The 15,611-nt window shown below is 40.6% G+C and overlaps 1 protein-coding gene across 1 annotated transcript in view; it reads right to left on the bottom strand.

The window, feature by feature from the left end:
• The window catches only part of LOC144783294 (uncharacterized), a 688,842-nt gene that overhangs the window by 535,739 nt on the left and 137,492 nt on the right, over nt 1-15,611 (bottom strand). Inside the window, exon 6 of the mRNA XM_078662344.1 lies at nt 1,989-2,120. Coding sequence (XP_078518470.1) covers nt 1,989-2,120 — 132 coding nt within the window. The remainder of the gene's footprint in view (nt 1-1,988; nt 2,121-15,611) is intronic.

Below are 15,611 nucleotides of genomic sequence, written 5' to 3'. Positions count from 1 at the left end.
CAATACTCCAATTCAATAGTTAGATAACCAAAGTATGTTGAAAACTCGTTGCACACATTGAAAACAATCAGATGCATTATATGGGTTTCCCCAAAAAATGGCAAAGCCAATGTTACTTTGCATGATCTATGCTGGATCTGAAAAGAGCTATGATTATGAAATGGAGAGAGGTGATACTTTTATAATGCCAAGAACTGGGTTATCCTGACTCAGAGTAAATTGGAAGCCCATAAAAGATCTCCAGTAGGATGGTTTTAAAAAAACATTTTGTTATTAATTGATTAATTCAACAATGTCCTTAGTGAAATGTATAATATATTTTATTCTAGACAAAAATGAATATATGTGTAGCACTTTTTGAAATGGCCCTTTTCTGAAATATGCATATGTGACACACACACCAAATTCCTCATTAGCCTCTTCTGTGAAGCCATCTGTTAAAACCTCCGTGATTTGTCCTCAGCATAAGTGCCTTTCTTGGAGCACAAATGGGATTACTATACTGATGTGGATATCCAACAAAGGATATCTCTCTTGCAGACAGTGTTTAATTGTTAACTGCTATTGTAATTTCTTCCCTGATGTGAATTTCCATGCAAGGATATCTTTATTGCAGACAGCTTTTTATCATGGAAGTAAAGTTGATACCAGGTATTTTATAAGTGAAAAGGCTTTAAATCAAAATTTCTCCAGTGCTTTTTACTGGCTGGGCCTAAAATTGAATCTGGGTAAGGTGACAACCCAGTGGACAAAGTTAACTTTAACTCCAGTTCTGAGAGAGATGACAGTAAGTTGCTGATGACACACAGAGTGGTCCTAATGGTTAGCAAATTCTTTGAAAACTATTGCAATTTTGGATCTTTTTGCTTTCTCTTATAACAATCAAATGTCCACTATAAGAAAAGACATCATGAGAACCTACAGAAATAGCTATATGCAGGTTCTTTCAGATAAGAGTTCCAGGTTCAAAAACGTGTACTGCATCGTGTGTCAAAAGAGTGTAGATCCTTCATTTTTTGTCACTTTGACAATTTCATAGAGTCCGAAATAGTCATTTTAACTCATTGCTTCCCTAGAGTATAGCAATTTAATATATCATCAAAAAGGTGGTCATTTGACTCACGCATATCATGGCAACATAGGCTATCCTTAAAATGTACGTTTTCATGAAGTTGCAAGTACCACTGTCACAAACTCAATGTTTAAAACCTGTGGATCTTGTGGAATACTCAAGTTTTTCAAAATACCCCAGATTGATGACTAGTTGCAAGTGAAGATTAACTTAATGAAGAAAATAAAAACTCAATTGATTACCCATGATGCTTTTATAAGACCCTAACCTTGAAGCAAAGAAAAAGAAGGCAGCAGGAGGAGGGATGTCTCGAAGTTTTGGTAAATAGGGGAAACAAACATGCAAACCCTGCTTTATATCTTTGACTTATTCACCCAATGCCATTGTTGAAGCGTTACCAGCCGTACCTACACAGGAAGATGTGTGCAAACATTGATGACATCACTGGACTTTGCAAAGATGATATGGAAAATTATACAATACGGCTTGCTTTGTAACAATAATTGACATTAATAGCCGCTGCCATTACATTATATTTGCCAGATAAACTACTACAAATGAAGCATTACATTGAAAAAATGAGGGGTATCAAATTTGCCTGGCAGCAAATCATCCTCTTGTAGTAAAAAATTAAGAATACAAATAGTTGCTTTAGATGATATTCTGAGATGATATTTCATAATTGTAATAGTTGTAGAGATGGATGTGTCCAGGTGTCTCACATTTAAACGCACAAAAATACTCTTTTAAGCTCATAAATGTTTTCTGAAACCCTTTCCTTGAACAGGATGCCAATATGAAATGATGACTGGAAAAGTGGATTTTGGTAAATATGTAATAAACATTTGTGGACCTCTGAATATGTGTTCTTTTTTTAGTATTATGAAAATGCAACAATCCGATAGCAAAGCTTTACCTGAAGTCGTTGGGCTGGAATAAGTAGTATTGGTTTGATTTGTCATCATGGGCAAGATAGTTGTAGGACTTGCTGTGCTGGTGCTAGATGCAGAAGCAATTGTAGTAGCATTCGTCATAGTGTTGTTGTGACCTGTGTAAAAGAGGAGAATCTTCATGTGTAAATATTACTTATGTAATCTATATGTAAAGAACAGTCAAAATACATTCACATTCTGAGATGTAAACTACTTATCATATACTCTGCACATTCTGGATGTGCCATTGCTGGAAAATATCCTTATATGAGGATAATGGCTGCAGAACAGCACCTTAACAACTATGTTATTATCTCCCTCAACTATTTCTGTATTGCAGTTTCAAAGGTTGAGTGGAAGGGCTTTAAGATGTTTCTTATCTTGTGACATCATTTGTTTGGCATTTCGTCACCTAAACAGCTATTCAAAGATACAGGACAGGCATGAACTTGCTAATCTACTCTTCAAAACTACGCTTCTGCAACACTTACTGCTTATGTGAAACATTTGCCTTCCAGATAGAAAATTACATTTTTATTAAGCTGCTGGTGTTTTTATTATGTTGCAGGTGTTTTTCTTCTCTGTATATGACCGCTGTTTGATAATCCTGCTGCTGCTTTTCTGATCCAGATATCAAGTAAGATGAGTGAGAAGACTGTTAAATATTGAAACTCAGTAAATTGGGCATTTGCCCCCTTCAAACCTTTCAACAACTCAGGGGCTGTGAAATGTTCTTAAGATACAGCAAAAAATAAGAAAAAAACAGGAATTGGTGCATAACATTTGTTATGCCTCCACCAATTCATTGATTTATGGCAGGCACGATTTTCCATAATGACAAATGTAGGTCTATAATTGTATTATAATATCAAAAGTACAACTACTCATTACAGTAGGGAATTTAAATTATGGCTAAAAGTCAGAAATGATCGAGAGTTTTCACATGGGAAAGGACCCACTTGAGATATATGTAAGAATAAATAACTTCATGATGGCATGAACTTGTTAATCTATACTTCAATGGTACCTAAGTGTTGCTTCTGCAACACTTATTGCTTATGTGAAACATTTTCCTTCCAGATAGAAAATTAAATTTGTATTAAGCTGCTGGTGTTTTTATTATGTCACATGTGTTTTTCTTCTCTGTCTATGACCACTGTTTGATACTCCTGCTTTTCTGATCCAGATATCTAGTGAGATGAGTGAGAAGACTGTTAAATATTGAAACTCAGTAAATTGGGCATTTCCCCCTATCAAGTTTTTAACAACTATGGGGCTGTAAAATGTTCTTAAGATGCAGCAAAAATTAGGAAAAAAACTGGAATTGGTCCATACCATTTGTTATACCTCCACCAACTCATTGATTTCTGGCATGCACGATTTTCCATAATGACAAATGTAGGTCTATAATTGTTTTATACTATCAATAGTAAAACTACTCATTACAGTAGTGAATTTAAATTATTACTAAAAGTCAGAAATGATCGAGAGTTTTCACAATGGAAAGGACCCACTTGAGATATATGTAAGAATAAATAACTTCATGATGTTAGAACTTAGACTGTTATTTTTTGATGCAAGGGTTTCTCTTCATTTGCCATTCATTGAATACCATTAATCCTTTCAAAAGGTAATTGTAAACATAAAAAATATATAAAAAGCTTGTATTGATCATAGAGTATTAGTTTAGAGTCAGCCATTTCCCCAACCAACAAGGATTTAAATAATATTGTGTAATTTGTTAATTATTCTGATGTGGTGCATTTCACTATTAAAAAAGTGAAAAGAACTTAAAGTAAAAATAAACATTTCATACATTTTTTTAAATTGTTTTACTTTACCATTTCAGGAGCGTTGCCACAGTTTCAAGGCCATTTCTAGATCTTCATATAGCCCAAATGAGGGTAATTTGTGATATAAGCCTTTTACATAGACTTCATAGATCAATATAGTGGATTTACCATGTCAATCAAAGTGTCACACATTTGTCAATGAAATGTCACTCATATATCACAGTTCCAGCAGAGACACACATAAGTAATCTGAAAACTTTGCAGCAATGAGTGGAGATGAGTAGTCCTCTGGATTAGACACTGCCCCCACCACAATCAATTGTGTTAGGTATTTTAAAAGGCATCCTTTGTAGATACAATACTCATTATTAGCCTTAAAATCCTTTTGATATATGTCACTCTGTATTCACATAAAAAATGGTGTGAGAGGAAAGACCACATTGAAAGTATTAGCCTCATTTTCACAGTTCACAGTATTAATCTTATATAAGTCTAGAATCATGAGCTTTCTGTGTGTGCTCTAGTATCAAGCAATGTCTGTGCATGTGGATAAGTGCGAGATTTGCAGATGTACAAAAACTGTGTTGGGGCAGGCGACTCTAAAAATCAAGTGGCTTGAGTAATACAGAAAATGCTTATAATGCAGTACAAATTTGTTGCAGCCAGTAACCTGTAATAGCTGCAGACTCTTTCAAAACTATTAGATTCCACAATCAACAAACATACAAGTAACAAAAGGAACCGATGCTCACAATCTATAAATAATGAGGAAATATGTGTAGCTGGACCTATTTTCCTTGTCCACTTAATTCCAGGCCACTTAAAAAACAGCGAAAGGCAGACAGTGAAAGTTCATCTTTTCAAATCAAGATCTCACTGTTATTGCGGAAGAAGTACCTAAGGCGGAACCATTTCTCTACTACAACTGTTTGAATAAAGCAATCCCCAGGCAAGTGTTCCAAGTATCGTTGATATGGAAAGAGTAGGCATAGGTGAAAAGGGTGTAATTTTGTTAGTGGAAATGACATGAAATGCACGGAAACTTGTGTGAATTATAAGTTACCATGCAAAAATCCAGCTTCAATTTTTTGCACTTCTGGTCATTCAAAATGCACCCTTGCATGCATTTTTAGAACATGGGTGCCTTTCTAGATAAAGAAAAGCACACCATTGCGCATGAGGTGCACAAAAACTGCTAGTGAGGGGTGCCTTTGCTGTTTGCTGTATTGGAGGGTTGCTGCTGGAGATACGAACTGCATTTGCCTGTCTTGGATCCGGCCACTTCGCCACTTCTCACGGCCCCCGCTTCGCGGGTGCCGCTCGCTGCCACAGGATCTTTGTTGTATACGGTTTGCGGGGGTCTCAAAGGCTTTGCTTGTAACTGCCTGCACCTTCAACCCACGCACGGAAAAGAGGCGGGACTGCGAGGACCAGCCTGCCTAGCGGTGCGGATCGGCCGCAGCTGGTCCTCTTCCCGCCCCCTCCAGCTTAAAGACCCAGCTGAGAGTGTATCCGGTGGGTGCCTTTGCTGTTTGCTGTATTGGAGGGTTGCTGCTGGAGATACGAACTGCATTTGCCTGTCTTGGATCCGGCCACTTCACCACTTCTCGCGGCCCCCGCTTCGCGGCGGCCGCTCGCTGCCACAGGATCTTTGCTGTCTACGGTTTGCGGGGGTCTCAAAGGCTTTGCTTGTAACTGCCTGCACCTTCTACCCACGCACGGAAAAGAGGCGAGACTGCGAGGACCAGCCTGCCTAGCGGCGCGGATCGGCCGCAGCTGGCCCTCTTCCCGCCCTCTCCAGCCTTTCCTTTTTAATAGGAACAATCCAAACGCGATAGCGGAACGCGCACGGGACAGAGCACGGGACGAAGCCCGGACAAAGGGTGGACAGTCTGAGACAGTCCAAGACTGACCGTGACTGGACTGGGCCAGGACTTCTGCCCGTTGCTCCTGCTGCTTCCTCGTGGAACTTTGACCGTAAGACTTCTTGTTGTTGTTTTTCGCACATTGTGGTGCTGTGTTACATTGCTATTATTTGCTCTTGGCACTATTGGAGTTATTTGTGTAACTGTGACATCATCTTATTGAAGGCAAAATGTCTGAACAGAAGTCTTCCTCCGCCACCAACACCATAGATAACTATCTGGTGCAGGTAGTTAGTACAATCAACAAGTCTAGAAGATTATCCCTCGGTTTGAGTTCCACTCCTATAATCCCCAACGAGACCTCCCCATTGGAATCGAACCAGGTTGAAGTACCGATACAGGTACACTGTAGTGACTCCCTTGACAATGTGTTCACTCAGGAAGGCAACTCTGACCAAAACATTTCCACTGCTATTAACCTGGTAAATGATTCCTTAGAACAATCCTATATGACCCATTGTGCACCCAATAATGACCAGGGAACAAACATCAGAATCCAACCTTCGGAATTCATGAGCACAGAAACTGAGAAAGGTCCGGTCCAACTTGTAGTAGAGGCTTCCCCTCTGGTTTTGTTCCTGGCCAATGTACCTCCCTTAAAATCTGGCCAAGTAGAACCCACAGCCTCTCTGATTAGCAAGGCTTTTCATTGGCTATCCAACAACATGGTGATATCCCCTTGGGGTAAACAACAACTAGCAGAAGAAATCACCATGGCAAGAAGGGTGGTTTGGATAGGGAATGGTGCTAAAAAATTCAAAGGTGACTGTGTAGTGTTACATTTCTTAAACCCAGAAGTACTTCCTGAGGTCTTGAGAAACCTTCTTCCACCACAACGTAGGAGTACAGACATCGTTCCATTAACTTTTGACTTTTTTTTACCACAGTAGTAAAATAGGGAACCCGAGTATCCTAAAAATAAAATGGAACCTGGTATCGCACAAGTGGGGCAGGATCCCCCAATCTAGTGAATGGGAAATTAATTTAGAAAACCGATTTGGGCCGTTATCCAATTTGAATGAATGTGATTGACTCAAACCGGCTGATAGAATAGAGCAAAATAACCCAGTGGAGTTAATCAACAAGGATACCCCAGTAGAGGAAGAGCGTAGTTTGACATATGCCATTTCCTCGGTTACGGGGATAAGGGTAGAGGGAGCACATACTCTAAGCAGTGGAAATATGAAAAGACCTCTGAAGTCACATTCAGATCCTTTGACAGTGAAATCGGTTTCCAACCTACCTGTACCTATGCATGAATCCCTATGCCATAATAACATTCATCCAGTTTTGGAAACGGGGCAGGGGAATGATCCTGAAGGATCTCCCCTTCCACAGATTTCACCTGAGGCAGTGATAGCTGGTATAGAACAGACAGGGTTGACCTTTCTTTCCTGGAACATTGCTGGAATAACCAACAAGCTGACATCTCCGGAATGGTGTTCATTTAGTTTGATATTCTACTGTTCCAAGAAACATGGTCTGTGACCCCAATACTCCGTCAAGGGTACCTTAATTTTTACATCACAGCGACAAAAAATCCTAAGGGACGTCCACTAGGGGGACTAATAATTTGGGTCCGCCAAAATTTATGCTGCAGTATCCATCAAAGGAGTTCCCCATCAGTAGATATACTGTCAATTAATCTTACTTGGACCAATGGTCATGGGATGGTCTTATTTAATATCTACGCCAGGGGAATAGTGGGTGGTAAAACATCGGAAGTAATTACCGCTCTGGATCACGAGCTTGAAATTCTTCCAACACACTTACCTTCCATTGTAGGGGGCGATGTTAATACCACTTTTGAACCGCTTGGCCAAGAAGACCAAATTTTAACAGACGAAGAAGACAGCAAATGGGGTATTCCACAGTAAGAACTTCCTGTAGTTAATAGATGGACAGAGGCGGCTATCCAATTGAAGGCCCTACGCCTGGCAAGAGGTATTAGAGCGGCAAATGGAAGAACTCCATCAGATCGACAGGGGACCAAAACATTCAATAATGGTAGGTCCGCTAGTCGAATAGATTATATTTTAGTGGATGTCAGGCTATGGAATAGCCTGATTGACATGGCGGTCAAAACCCGAATAGAGAGTGACCATAATCCTCTCTGTATGACCTTTAAAGCAAACGTAGGGTTAAGGAAATTAAACACAGGAGAAGGTAAAACCACCCTAGACATAGTATCTTCGAACAACCAACGTCATATTAAATGAGGTAGACTCATTGAGAGCTCTGAGAGATTAGAGGACCTAAAAAAAGCTGTGTTGGAAGAGGTTGCTGAGATAAATACACATGTCAACAAGAAAAATTTCCCTGAAATCATGCTTGACGCTCATTCGTCCTTCTTTACAAAACTCCAGGGGTTTTTCAAGAGAGAGTATAAAACAGGACATGCCCAGAATAAAAAGCCCACACAAGGATGGTATGATAAGACCTGTAGAGAAGCCCGTGAGAATCTCAGCTTAGAACTCAGGAAAAAGAATATTCTAGGGGTGAGAAAAGCAAGGGACAATTACAGGAAGGTACAAAAAGAGGCCAAGAAAAAGTGGGACGAGGCCCATTGGCACGACCTGAAATCAGCCTGTGATACAAGGAACCAGAGTCATTTTTGGGCTCTGGTTAAATGGGAGAGAGGAGGGCTGGCCGAACCCCCACAAAACAATGTAGCCCAAAATCAATGGGTAGATTTTTTTAGACCCCAATACGCTTCCGCGCCAACTAATGGGGAACATATTTTACCCCCTACAATCTTTTATAAACATCAGCTATTTACTATAAAAGAGGTCAGCGTAGCATTGGATTGTGTGACCAGGGGCCGTGCCCCAGGAATGGATGCTATACCAGCGGATGTGTTTTTAAGCGACCGCCCATCCTGGTGCCAGTATTTTGTGTGGCTAGCAAACTCTGTGGCTAGAGGTGCACCCATACCTGCCTCTTGGAAGGGCGCTGAAATTATTCCGGTTTTCAAAAAAGGAGATAAATCATTACCCAGTAACTACAGACCTATCAGTCTTATAGACTCTGTGCAAAAAATTATAGGTCGGTTAATACAAAATAAATTACAAACCTGGATCGATGAAAACGATATTCTATCTCCATACCAAGCCGGGTTTCGTCCCTGCACAAGCTCAGTTGACCAGGTCTTTTTCTTTATAGCCCTGTATTGGAGGAACGTGTTGCTCACCAATGGTACCCTCTACGCTGTGTTTGTAGACTTAAAATCAGCTTTTGATTTAGTACCCCGTTCCAAACTTTGGGGGGTACTTGCGGAAGCTGGTTTGTCACCGGAACTATTGACGTTACTCGTCCGCTTACATGAGAGCAATTATGCGAGAATCAGGTGAGGTGCTCAGGGCGGGGTGACAGACACATTCCCTGTCGAGCGAGGGGTACGGCAGGGGTGTGTCTTGGCACCGACATTGTTCTCAATTTACATCAATGGGATTGTAGACATTGGCTGGAGCTCGAGTACCCGTTCTCATGTTCGCGGACGACACGCTCATAGTTTCCCGTACACCAAGTGGGCTCCAGAAGGCAGTTAATGCCTTCGGCGAGTTTTGTAAAGCTCATGGACTCAAGATAAATACATCAAAGACTAAGTTCATGTGCTTAAACCAGCGGAACACGTTTAGGGGTTCTATAAACTTCGATGGTACCCCATTGGAACAGGTTGAAGCTTTCACATATTTGGGAATAAGCCTCCAAAATAACTTGAGCTGGAAAAAACATACTGACATGGCTGTGTTAAAGTTTCACCAATTGGCTGGCATAGTGGCTCTTAAACATAAAACTTCATTGACCAAGCCTATTACTCCTGCACTAGAAATTTATAATATGAAGGTAGTCAGTGCCTCCCTATACGGTTCGGAACTATGGGGTTTCTCCAACCTGAAGCAATTAACATTGGCGGAAAATAGGTTTCTCCATCGTTTGATTGGGGTCCCCCAAAGTACTCCTACCGTAGCATTGACTTATGACCTGGGCAGGAAAAGGATCAAGGATCTAGCAAGGCTGCGACCGTTGCTATACTGGAGACCTCTAATGACCACACCGGAACTTGTGCATTTTGCAAACGCCCTAAAAGACATCATAAGGGCAGATCGTTTTCATTCGATCCTGTGGTTAAAAGAAATAAGAGCATTGCTTAGCAAGCTGGAACTTGATCACTTATGGAACTCTCCCGACATTGAAAACTTCCCATCAAAGGCCATGTTAAAGAATATGTATTGGGAAATGGTATGGCTGTCTACCCAATGTACAGGCTCCAGCACAAATCTAACAGCGCGTTATTTGAACATCAAATCTGTACCTTCATGTGAACTTTATTGGGACATTATCGAAAAACCACTTGATAGAAAACTGTATTTCCAATTTAGGATTGGGTCGTTACCAACAAAGGCGTTTACCTGTAAATGGTCGACAAATACAGACGATAAATGTCCCAACTGTAAAGATTTGATAGAGGATGCAGCCCATTCACTGTTTGTTTGCCCCTTGTATGCTATCCCACAACGCAAATGGATAAAACCAGTGTGCCTGAACCTATGAACACGCAGATGTACAGAGGCATTAGGAATACTGGAATCAGACTGTACACCCCATTTGGCGATTGCTATCGCAAAATTCCTTGGCTGGTCATGGATTATACGTACCCGCACCTTACAGCAGCTAGGCACAGTTTAAAGATACCATAGATATGGCTGATTATTATATTTTAATGTAGCTAATTTCGTAACAACAGTAATATGTTTAATCAGTTTCTTAAAAGATGTTTTTTTAACATTGTTATAGTATTTATTGTGTTGTGTTGTGTAAGTAAGGATGTAGAATTGCTTTTATGACTGTTGTCGAATAAAGATTTGAAATTTGAATTTGCTAGTGATCATTTAGCTTGCATTTTCCCTGTGCTCCTGTAATAGAATTTTTACCCAAATTAAGTTTCCATTATGCAAATTGGCATAAAAGTGTAATCTCAGGCATTTTTTCTAACATTCGTAATACAAAATGCCAGAAATTACACACAATTACAATAACGTATATTGAATTTCACCCAATTCTGGTATATATGATCTTCCCACGGGAAATGATGATTGTATCTCACAAAACAAACTTAGAATGGTGGGTAAGGAATTAATTCTGAAACCATCTATCTACCAATGCAGTTGGTATTAACTGATAGTTCAATCTAAGCAGGCACTGATTAAACCAAACATATACAAACGCAAAGGAGTTACAAAACAAATACATAGAAAGTGTAAAATTGTAAAAATGTTTACAAGCGAGTCAGAAATGTCCTGCAGGTGAATTGACTAAGACAAAAAGCACACACTTGACTGCGTCTGACGTCTAGCAGCCTAATTATTAATTCCAGTCAAACTGAGAGCAACCCATAGGATCCCTTAACTTGTGATAATGCTGCTACCACTAAGACCTACTGTAATTTGAAAACATTCTTCGTACAGTAGGAAAAGGAGATGAAAGCCCATCTTGAGATCATGCAGGAGCTCGTTATCTGTAGCAACACATATTAGAATGCTGGCAGGTCTTACTCCTACAGCACTCTGTTTTTGTATGCCTGAATGTGATCTAATAGGCCTCACCTAATACTACCTGGCTGGTGCAGGAAATATAGCACCCTGACACAATGTTACTCGACTACCTTCACAAGTACATTAAGTCTCCTTAGTCCCCCAATACTTCGTAGTGCAAACATTAACTGACCAGTCATTTTATAAAACTATTTCACTGCTTGAGAAGGGGTTTGGCGTAGGAAGAGTCGGGACTCATGCTGAGAAAATCTTTGCACCACCCCCTCACCAACCCCCTTTCCCATAAAAAAATGAAAAACAAAAGCTTGCTGAGGCTGTCGCAGCAGTTCCGGCGTTTATTTATACTCCTTAATGGACATCGTTAGCCTAGAACTTCCAGAAATTAGCTGAAAAACATCCCTGTGCACTGGTTTACAGTTTGGCTTTCCTACCATTGTGTGATATTGGCTTCTCACTGGGTGACTATGTGAAGGGAGCCAATATGGTTTGACACACAGTGCCATCATGTGACTTGTCAGCTCTGCGTAATGTGTGGCCAGCAGATGGATGCAGAGGCGTTAATGCATATGTGGAGCTAATTTTCTTCTATAATGATCTGTGCAACACGCACCACATAGCTGATCATCAGTCTGATGGCAAGATCACGCCAGTGTCAGAAAGATCAGACTTAGGTAAAAGAGGAGCTTCATTTTGTTTTGTAGACTAAGGGGAACATGGCGGGCGCTAGTTAATTCCGGTTGCGAGCTCTCCTAGGCTGGCAGTATCGGAGGAATTTCTGAACTTACTTGTGCCTGCTTAAATGGATTTCAAAGCGTAAAGCACACAAAATGTGCGGGAGGGGGTGACTCGGGAGCTCGGGGTCGAATTTCTTTGTTTTTACAAATTTAGTGATCTCGGCCGCCCAACTCGGGAAAAACCGCCCGGGAACACTGGGAGGAGCGTGGGTGGAGGATGCAGAGCGGCTTATCTGGAGCCGTCACGCTGCTGCTAGGATCGGTTTTCCAGTGAGAGGGCTCATCAAGTCTCAGCTCTCCAGGGATACGGGCATCAGGAAGTGCATTTTTTTAAATTTGCCTGTAAACCAGCAAGAGCAAGGAGATGCTTTCAGAGATCCCCTGATGACCCCGGTAAGGAGGAGGGAGCGGGCCTTTCCGGGAATTCTGTCTTGAGACCGGCATCAGTATTGAAATCTCCAGGCAGAAAGCAGCCTCTCCGGTAAATAGTAGGGAAAGAGGGAGTTTACTTTTCATAGCAGGAACTGCCAGTGGTGTAATAGGTACACGCTAAGGAGTAGAGGTGCTTGGGGAAATGGGGAATTGGCTCTAACGCCAACTATCTCTGGGAGTATTCCCCCGAAGGTCCCTGTAGTTTCACCACCCACTCAGAATGAGCAAACTGTGACTAATTTGCGTTCCCGTAAATTAAAAAAAGTGCCCACAGTAAAAACTGGCCAAACAACAAATATGAAGCACACAAAGAAAAAGCCAGAAAACATAAAAATCCCCCCTCGTTATGCTCTTACTTAAAGGTACAAGCACAAGGAGCCCGTGTTTCAGCAGACTCTCAACCTGGTCTCAAATCCTCCTTTCAATCTCACAAGAACATATTATTCAACCAAGGAGAGAAAGTATGGCAGCTGTCGGCCCTAACAAATCAAAGACAGACCATATTTTACTAGAAAACAGGTTCAATCCTTTAGAGGAAGAGAATCCAGGCCCGAGTCCAGCTAACAGCAGAGTCCCAGTTTTATCTTGGTTCTTGCAGAATTCTTGCAAAATCTCACTCTCAGGACAATACAAGCAATCCCTCGATGGGCGTGGTTTTAACCGATCCCCCTGGTTTGGAAAACATAATGTCCACTTTGCTATCTGAAGTCGAAGAGAAATTCACAACCTCAGAACTTAACCAACAGAAAATACAAGGTTATTGCGAAGCTATTGAGGAGAAAATATTAGCTTGGTAGATAGAATGGGGGCTATGGAAACCGCATACAAGGATATTTCCACGAAAGTTGACAGTAATCAGGAAGAGATTCAGAAGCTCAGGAACAGCGAACGGGAACTTAGAGATTGACTAGAATCCCTTGAAAACAACGCAAGGAGGAATAATGTAAGAATTCTAAATGTTCCAGGGGGCCTTGAAGGGGGGACATTAAGGCCTAAGTAATTACCCCTTTAAAGGAATATAATATGGATCTCGACCGAACCACACTCGATGAAGATGTACAAAGAGTCCATTATGATCCTTTTGTGAGTCCCCAGGCATAAAAACAGCAAGAAGGATTCTAGTGAATTTTAAAACATACTCTCTAAAAGAAAGAATCCTTTCTTTTGCTTTAAAGGCTGGATCATATAAGAAAAACAACTGGTCTTTTTGTATAAGGTCCGATATCTCCCGCACCACCCTGGATAGGCAGTGGGAGCTCGGCAGATTTATTCAGGAACTAAAAGATTTGGACACCACTGCAAACATACGTTTTCCGGCATCTCTGAGGATCATGAGAATTGACAAAATGAATAACTTCAGAGATCCAAACGAGGTGAGAGACTTCATAGAGCAGATTAAGGCACAATCAGTATAATATTCACTTAAATCCGACCGCCATGCTGAGGGAGAGCTCATAGGAGGTACCCACAGTATACCTCTAGTTAGAAGGGAGGGGTCCCCAGGGTGGGTGGGGAGGGTCACTTGTAAAAAATGCAATCTTAAAAGAAAACAAAAAATAGAGTCACATTGGGTGGGGGAGCATGTGGGAGAAAATCAACAAAAAAAAGTCCTCTTTTGTCATTATTTGTTACATTCTTTTCATGTTTTTCCTGCCTTTTCTTCATAGCTGGTTGAGTTACCCAGGCCTTTATTGGCATATTAATTTCCTCTATGGCTGGCCGGATAAACCTAGACCTTTAAAGATATTAACGTGGAATGTCAATGGGCTTAGGGTGGCTTCGAGAAGGAGGAAGATCTTAGAGTATTTGAAACTGAGCGATTCGGAGGTTATTCTTATTCAGGAATCCCATCTTCGAAAGAAGAATGGTCGGAAATTTTAAAAAGTCAACAATGGATTGAGCATTGTATATGCACTACGCAATCTTGTACAGTAAAAGGTGTGGCTATTTTATTCACAAAATCTTCTCAAACCCATCTAGGTGATACCATGGTAGATCCATTAGGCAGATGGGTCATTGCTAAGGCAAAAATTTATGGCGTATGGCTCGCCTTTGTTGGATACTACGGTATAGTATACGCACCTTATTTTTGCACTTAGTTGACTTAAATGAACCTATTATTATGGGAGGTGACTTTAATTTTTTTAGACCTAGCACAGGATACAACCTCTAAGAGGCATCTGTAGCAGCTCCCAAAATGAGAAAGGTCTTAAAACACCTAATTCAGGATATAGGCCCTATTGATATTTGGAAGTCTATGCGTTCTAATAAGGGGGCAGAGGGGGGAAAATTCACTTTTCATAACAAAAAACATGGACACAGATCTAGGATAAATTTTTTTCTGGTAGTCCCTGCTATTAGTAACAATACAAAGAAAGTCACTCATATCCTGGAACATCTATTCGACCATTCAGCAGTTTCAATTGAGATTTTGTTCAAAGATAAGGCTCCTGAGCAACGCTGGACTTTGAATCGAACCTTACTTTCAGATATTTCCCTAATCTGAAAAAAAAAAGCAATTCGTTTTTTTCCTGTAATCTTGATTCTGCTCCCTTAAATATGGTATGGGATACATACAAAGCCTATCTTAGAGATATTCTAGCCAGTCTAAATGTATCACAAAACAAAAAGGTTAGAGATGAAATCAAAACCTTAGAAGATACAATCAAAATATTACAAGGCACCATAGGGTATACTTCAAACACATTAATTAAATCGTGCTTCGAAGCTGAGTTGAGAAAGGCAAAGGCTAATCTAGCTGATTATCTGAAAGTCAGGGTGAAACTAAAGTTAGAAGCCAACAGATTTGCCAATTATGAATATGGGGAAGGGTGTGGCAAATTATTGGCCTGGAAGACTTAAGCTAATCAGGCTAGAAATTCTAACAAAGAATTAAAATGCCAAGTCACTGGAAATATTATCTCTGAGGATGGGGAGTTGAACATGCATTTGCTCAGTTTTTCCAGGACTTATACACAGAAGATATAGCTCCTAGTAAGTAACAGATAGAAGTGTTTTTCTGGATTTAGACCTTACTTCCCTTAATGAAGAAATTAGATGTGAATTAAATGTTCCTTTTACAATAGCAGAAGTCTATAACATAATAAATAGCCTAAAAAAAGGTAAGACTGCAGGGCCGGATGCCCTCTCCAATGAAATCTACACCCT

Source organism: Lissotriton helveticus, chromosome 9 (assembly GCF_964261635.1).
Source record: "Lissotriton helveticus chromosome 9, aLisHel1.1, whole genome shotgun sequence".
Classification (NCBI taxonomy): domain Eukaryota; kingdom Metazoa; phylum Chordata; class Amphibia; order Caudata; family Salamandridae; genus Lissotriton; species Lissotriton helveticus.
Note: the sequence above shows the minus strand (reverse complement) of the source record. Positions and strands in the feature narration are given on the sequence as shown.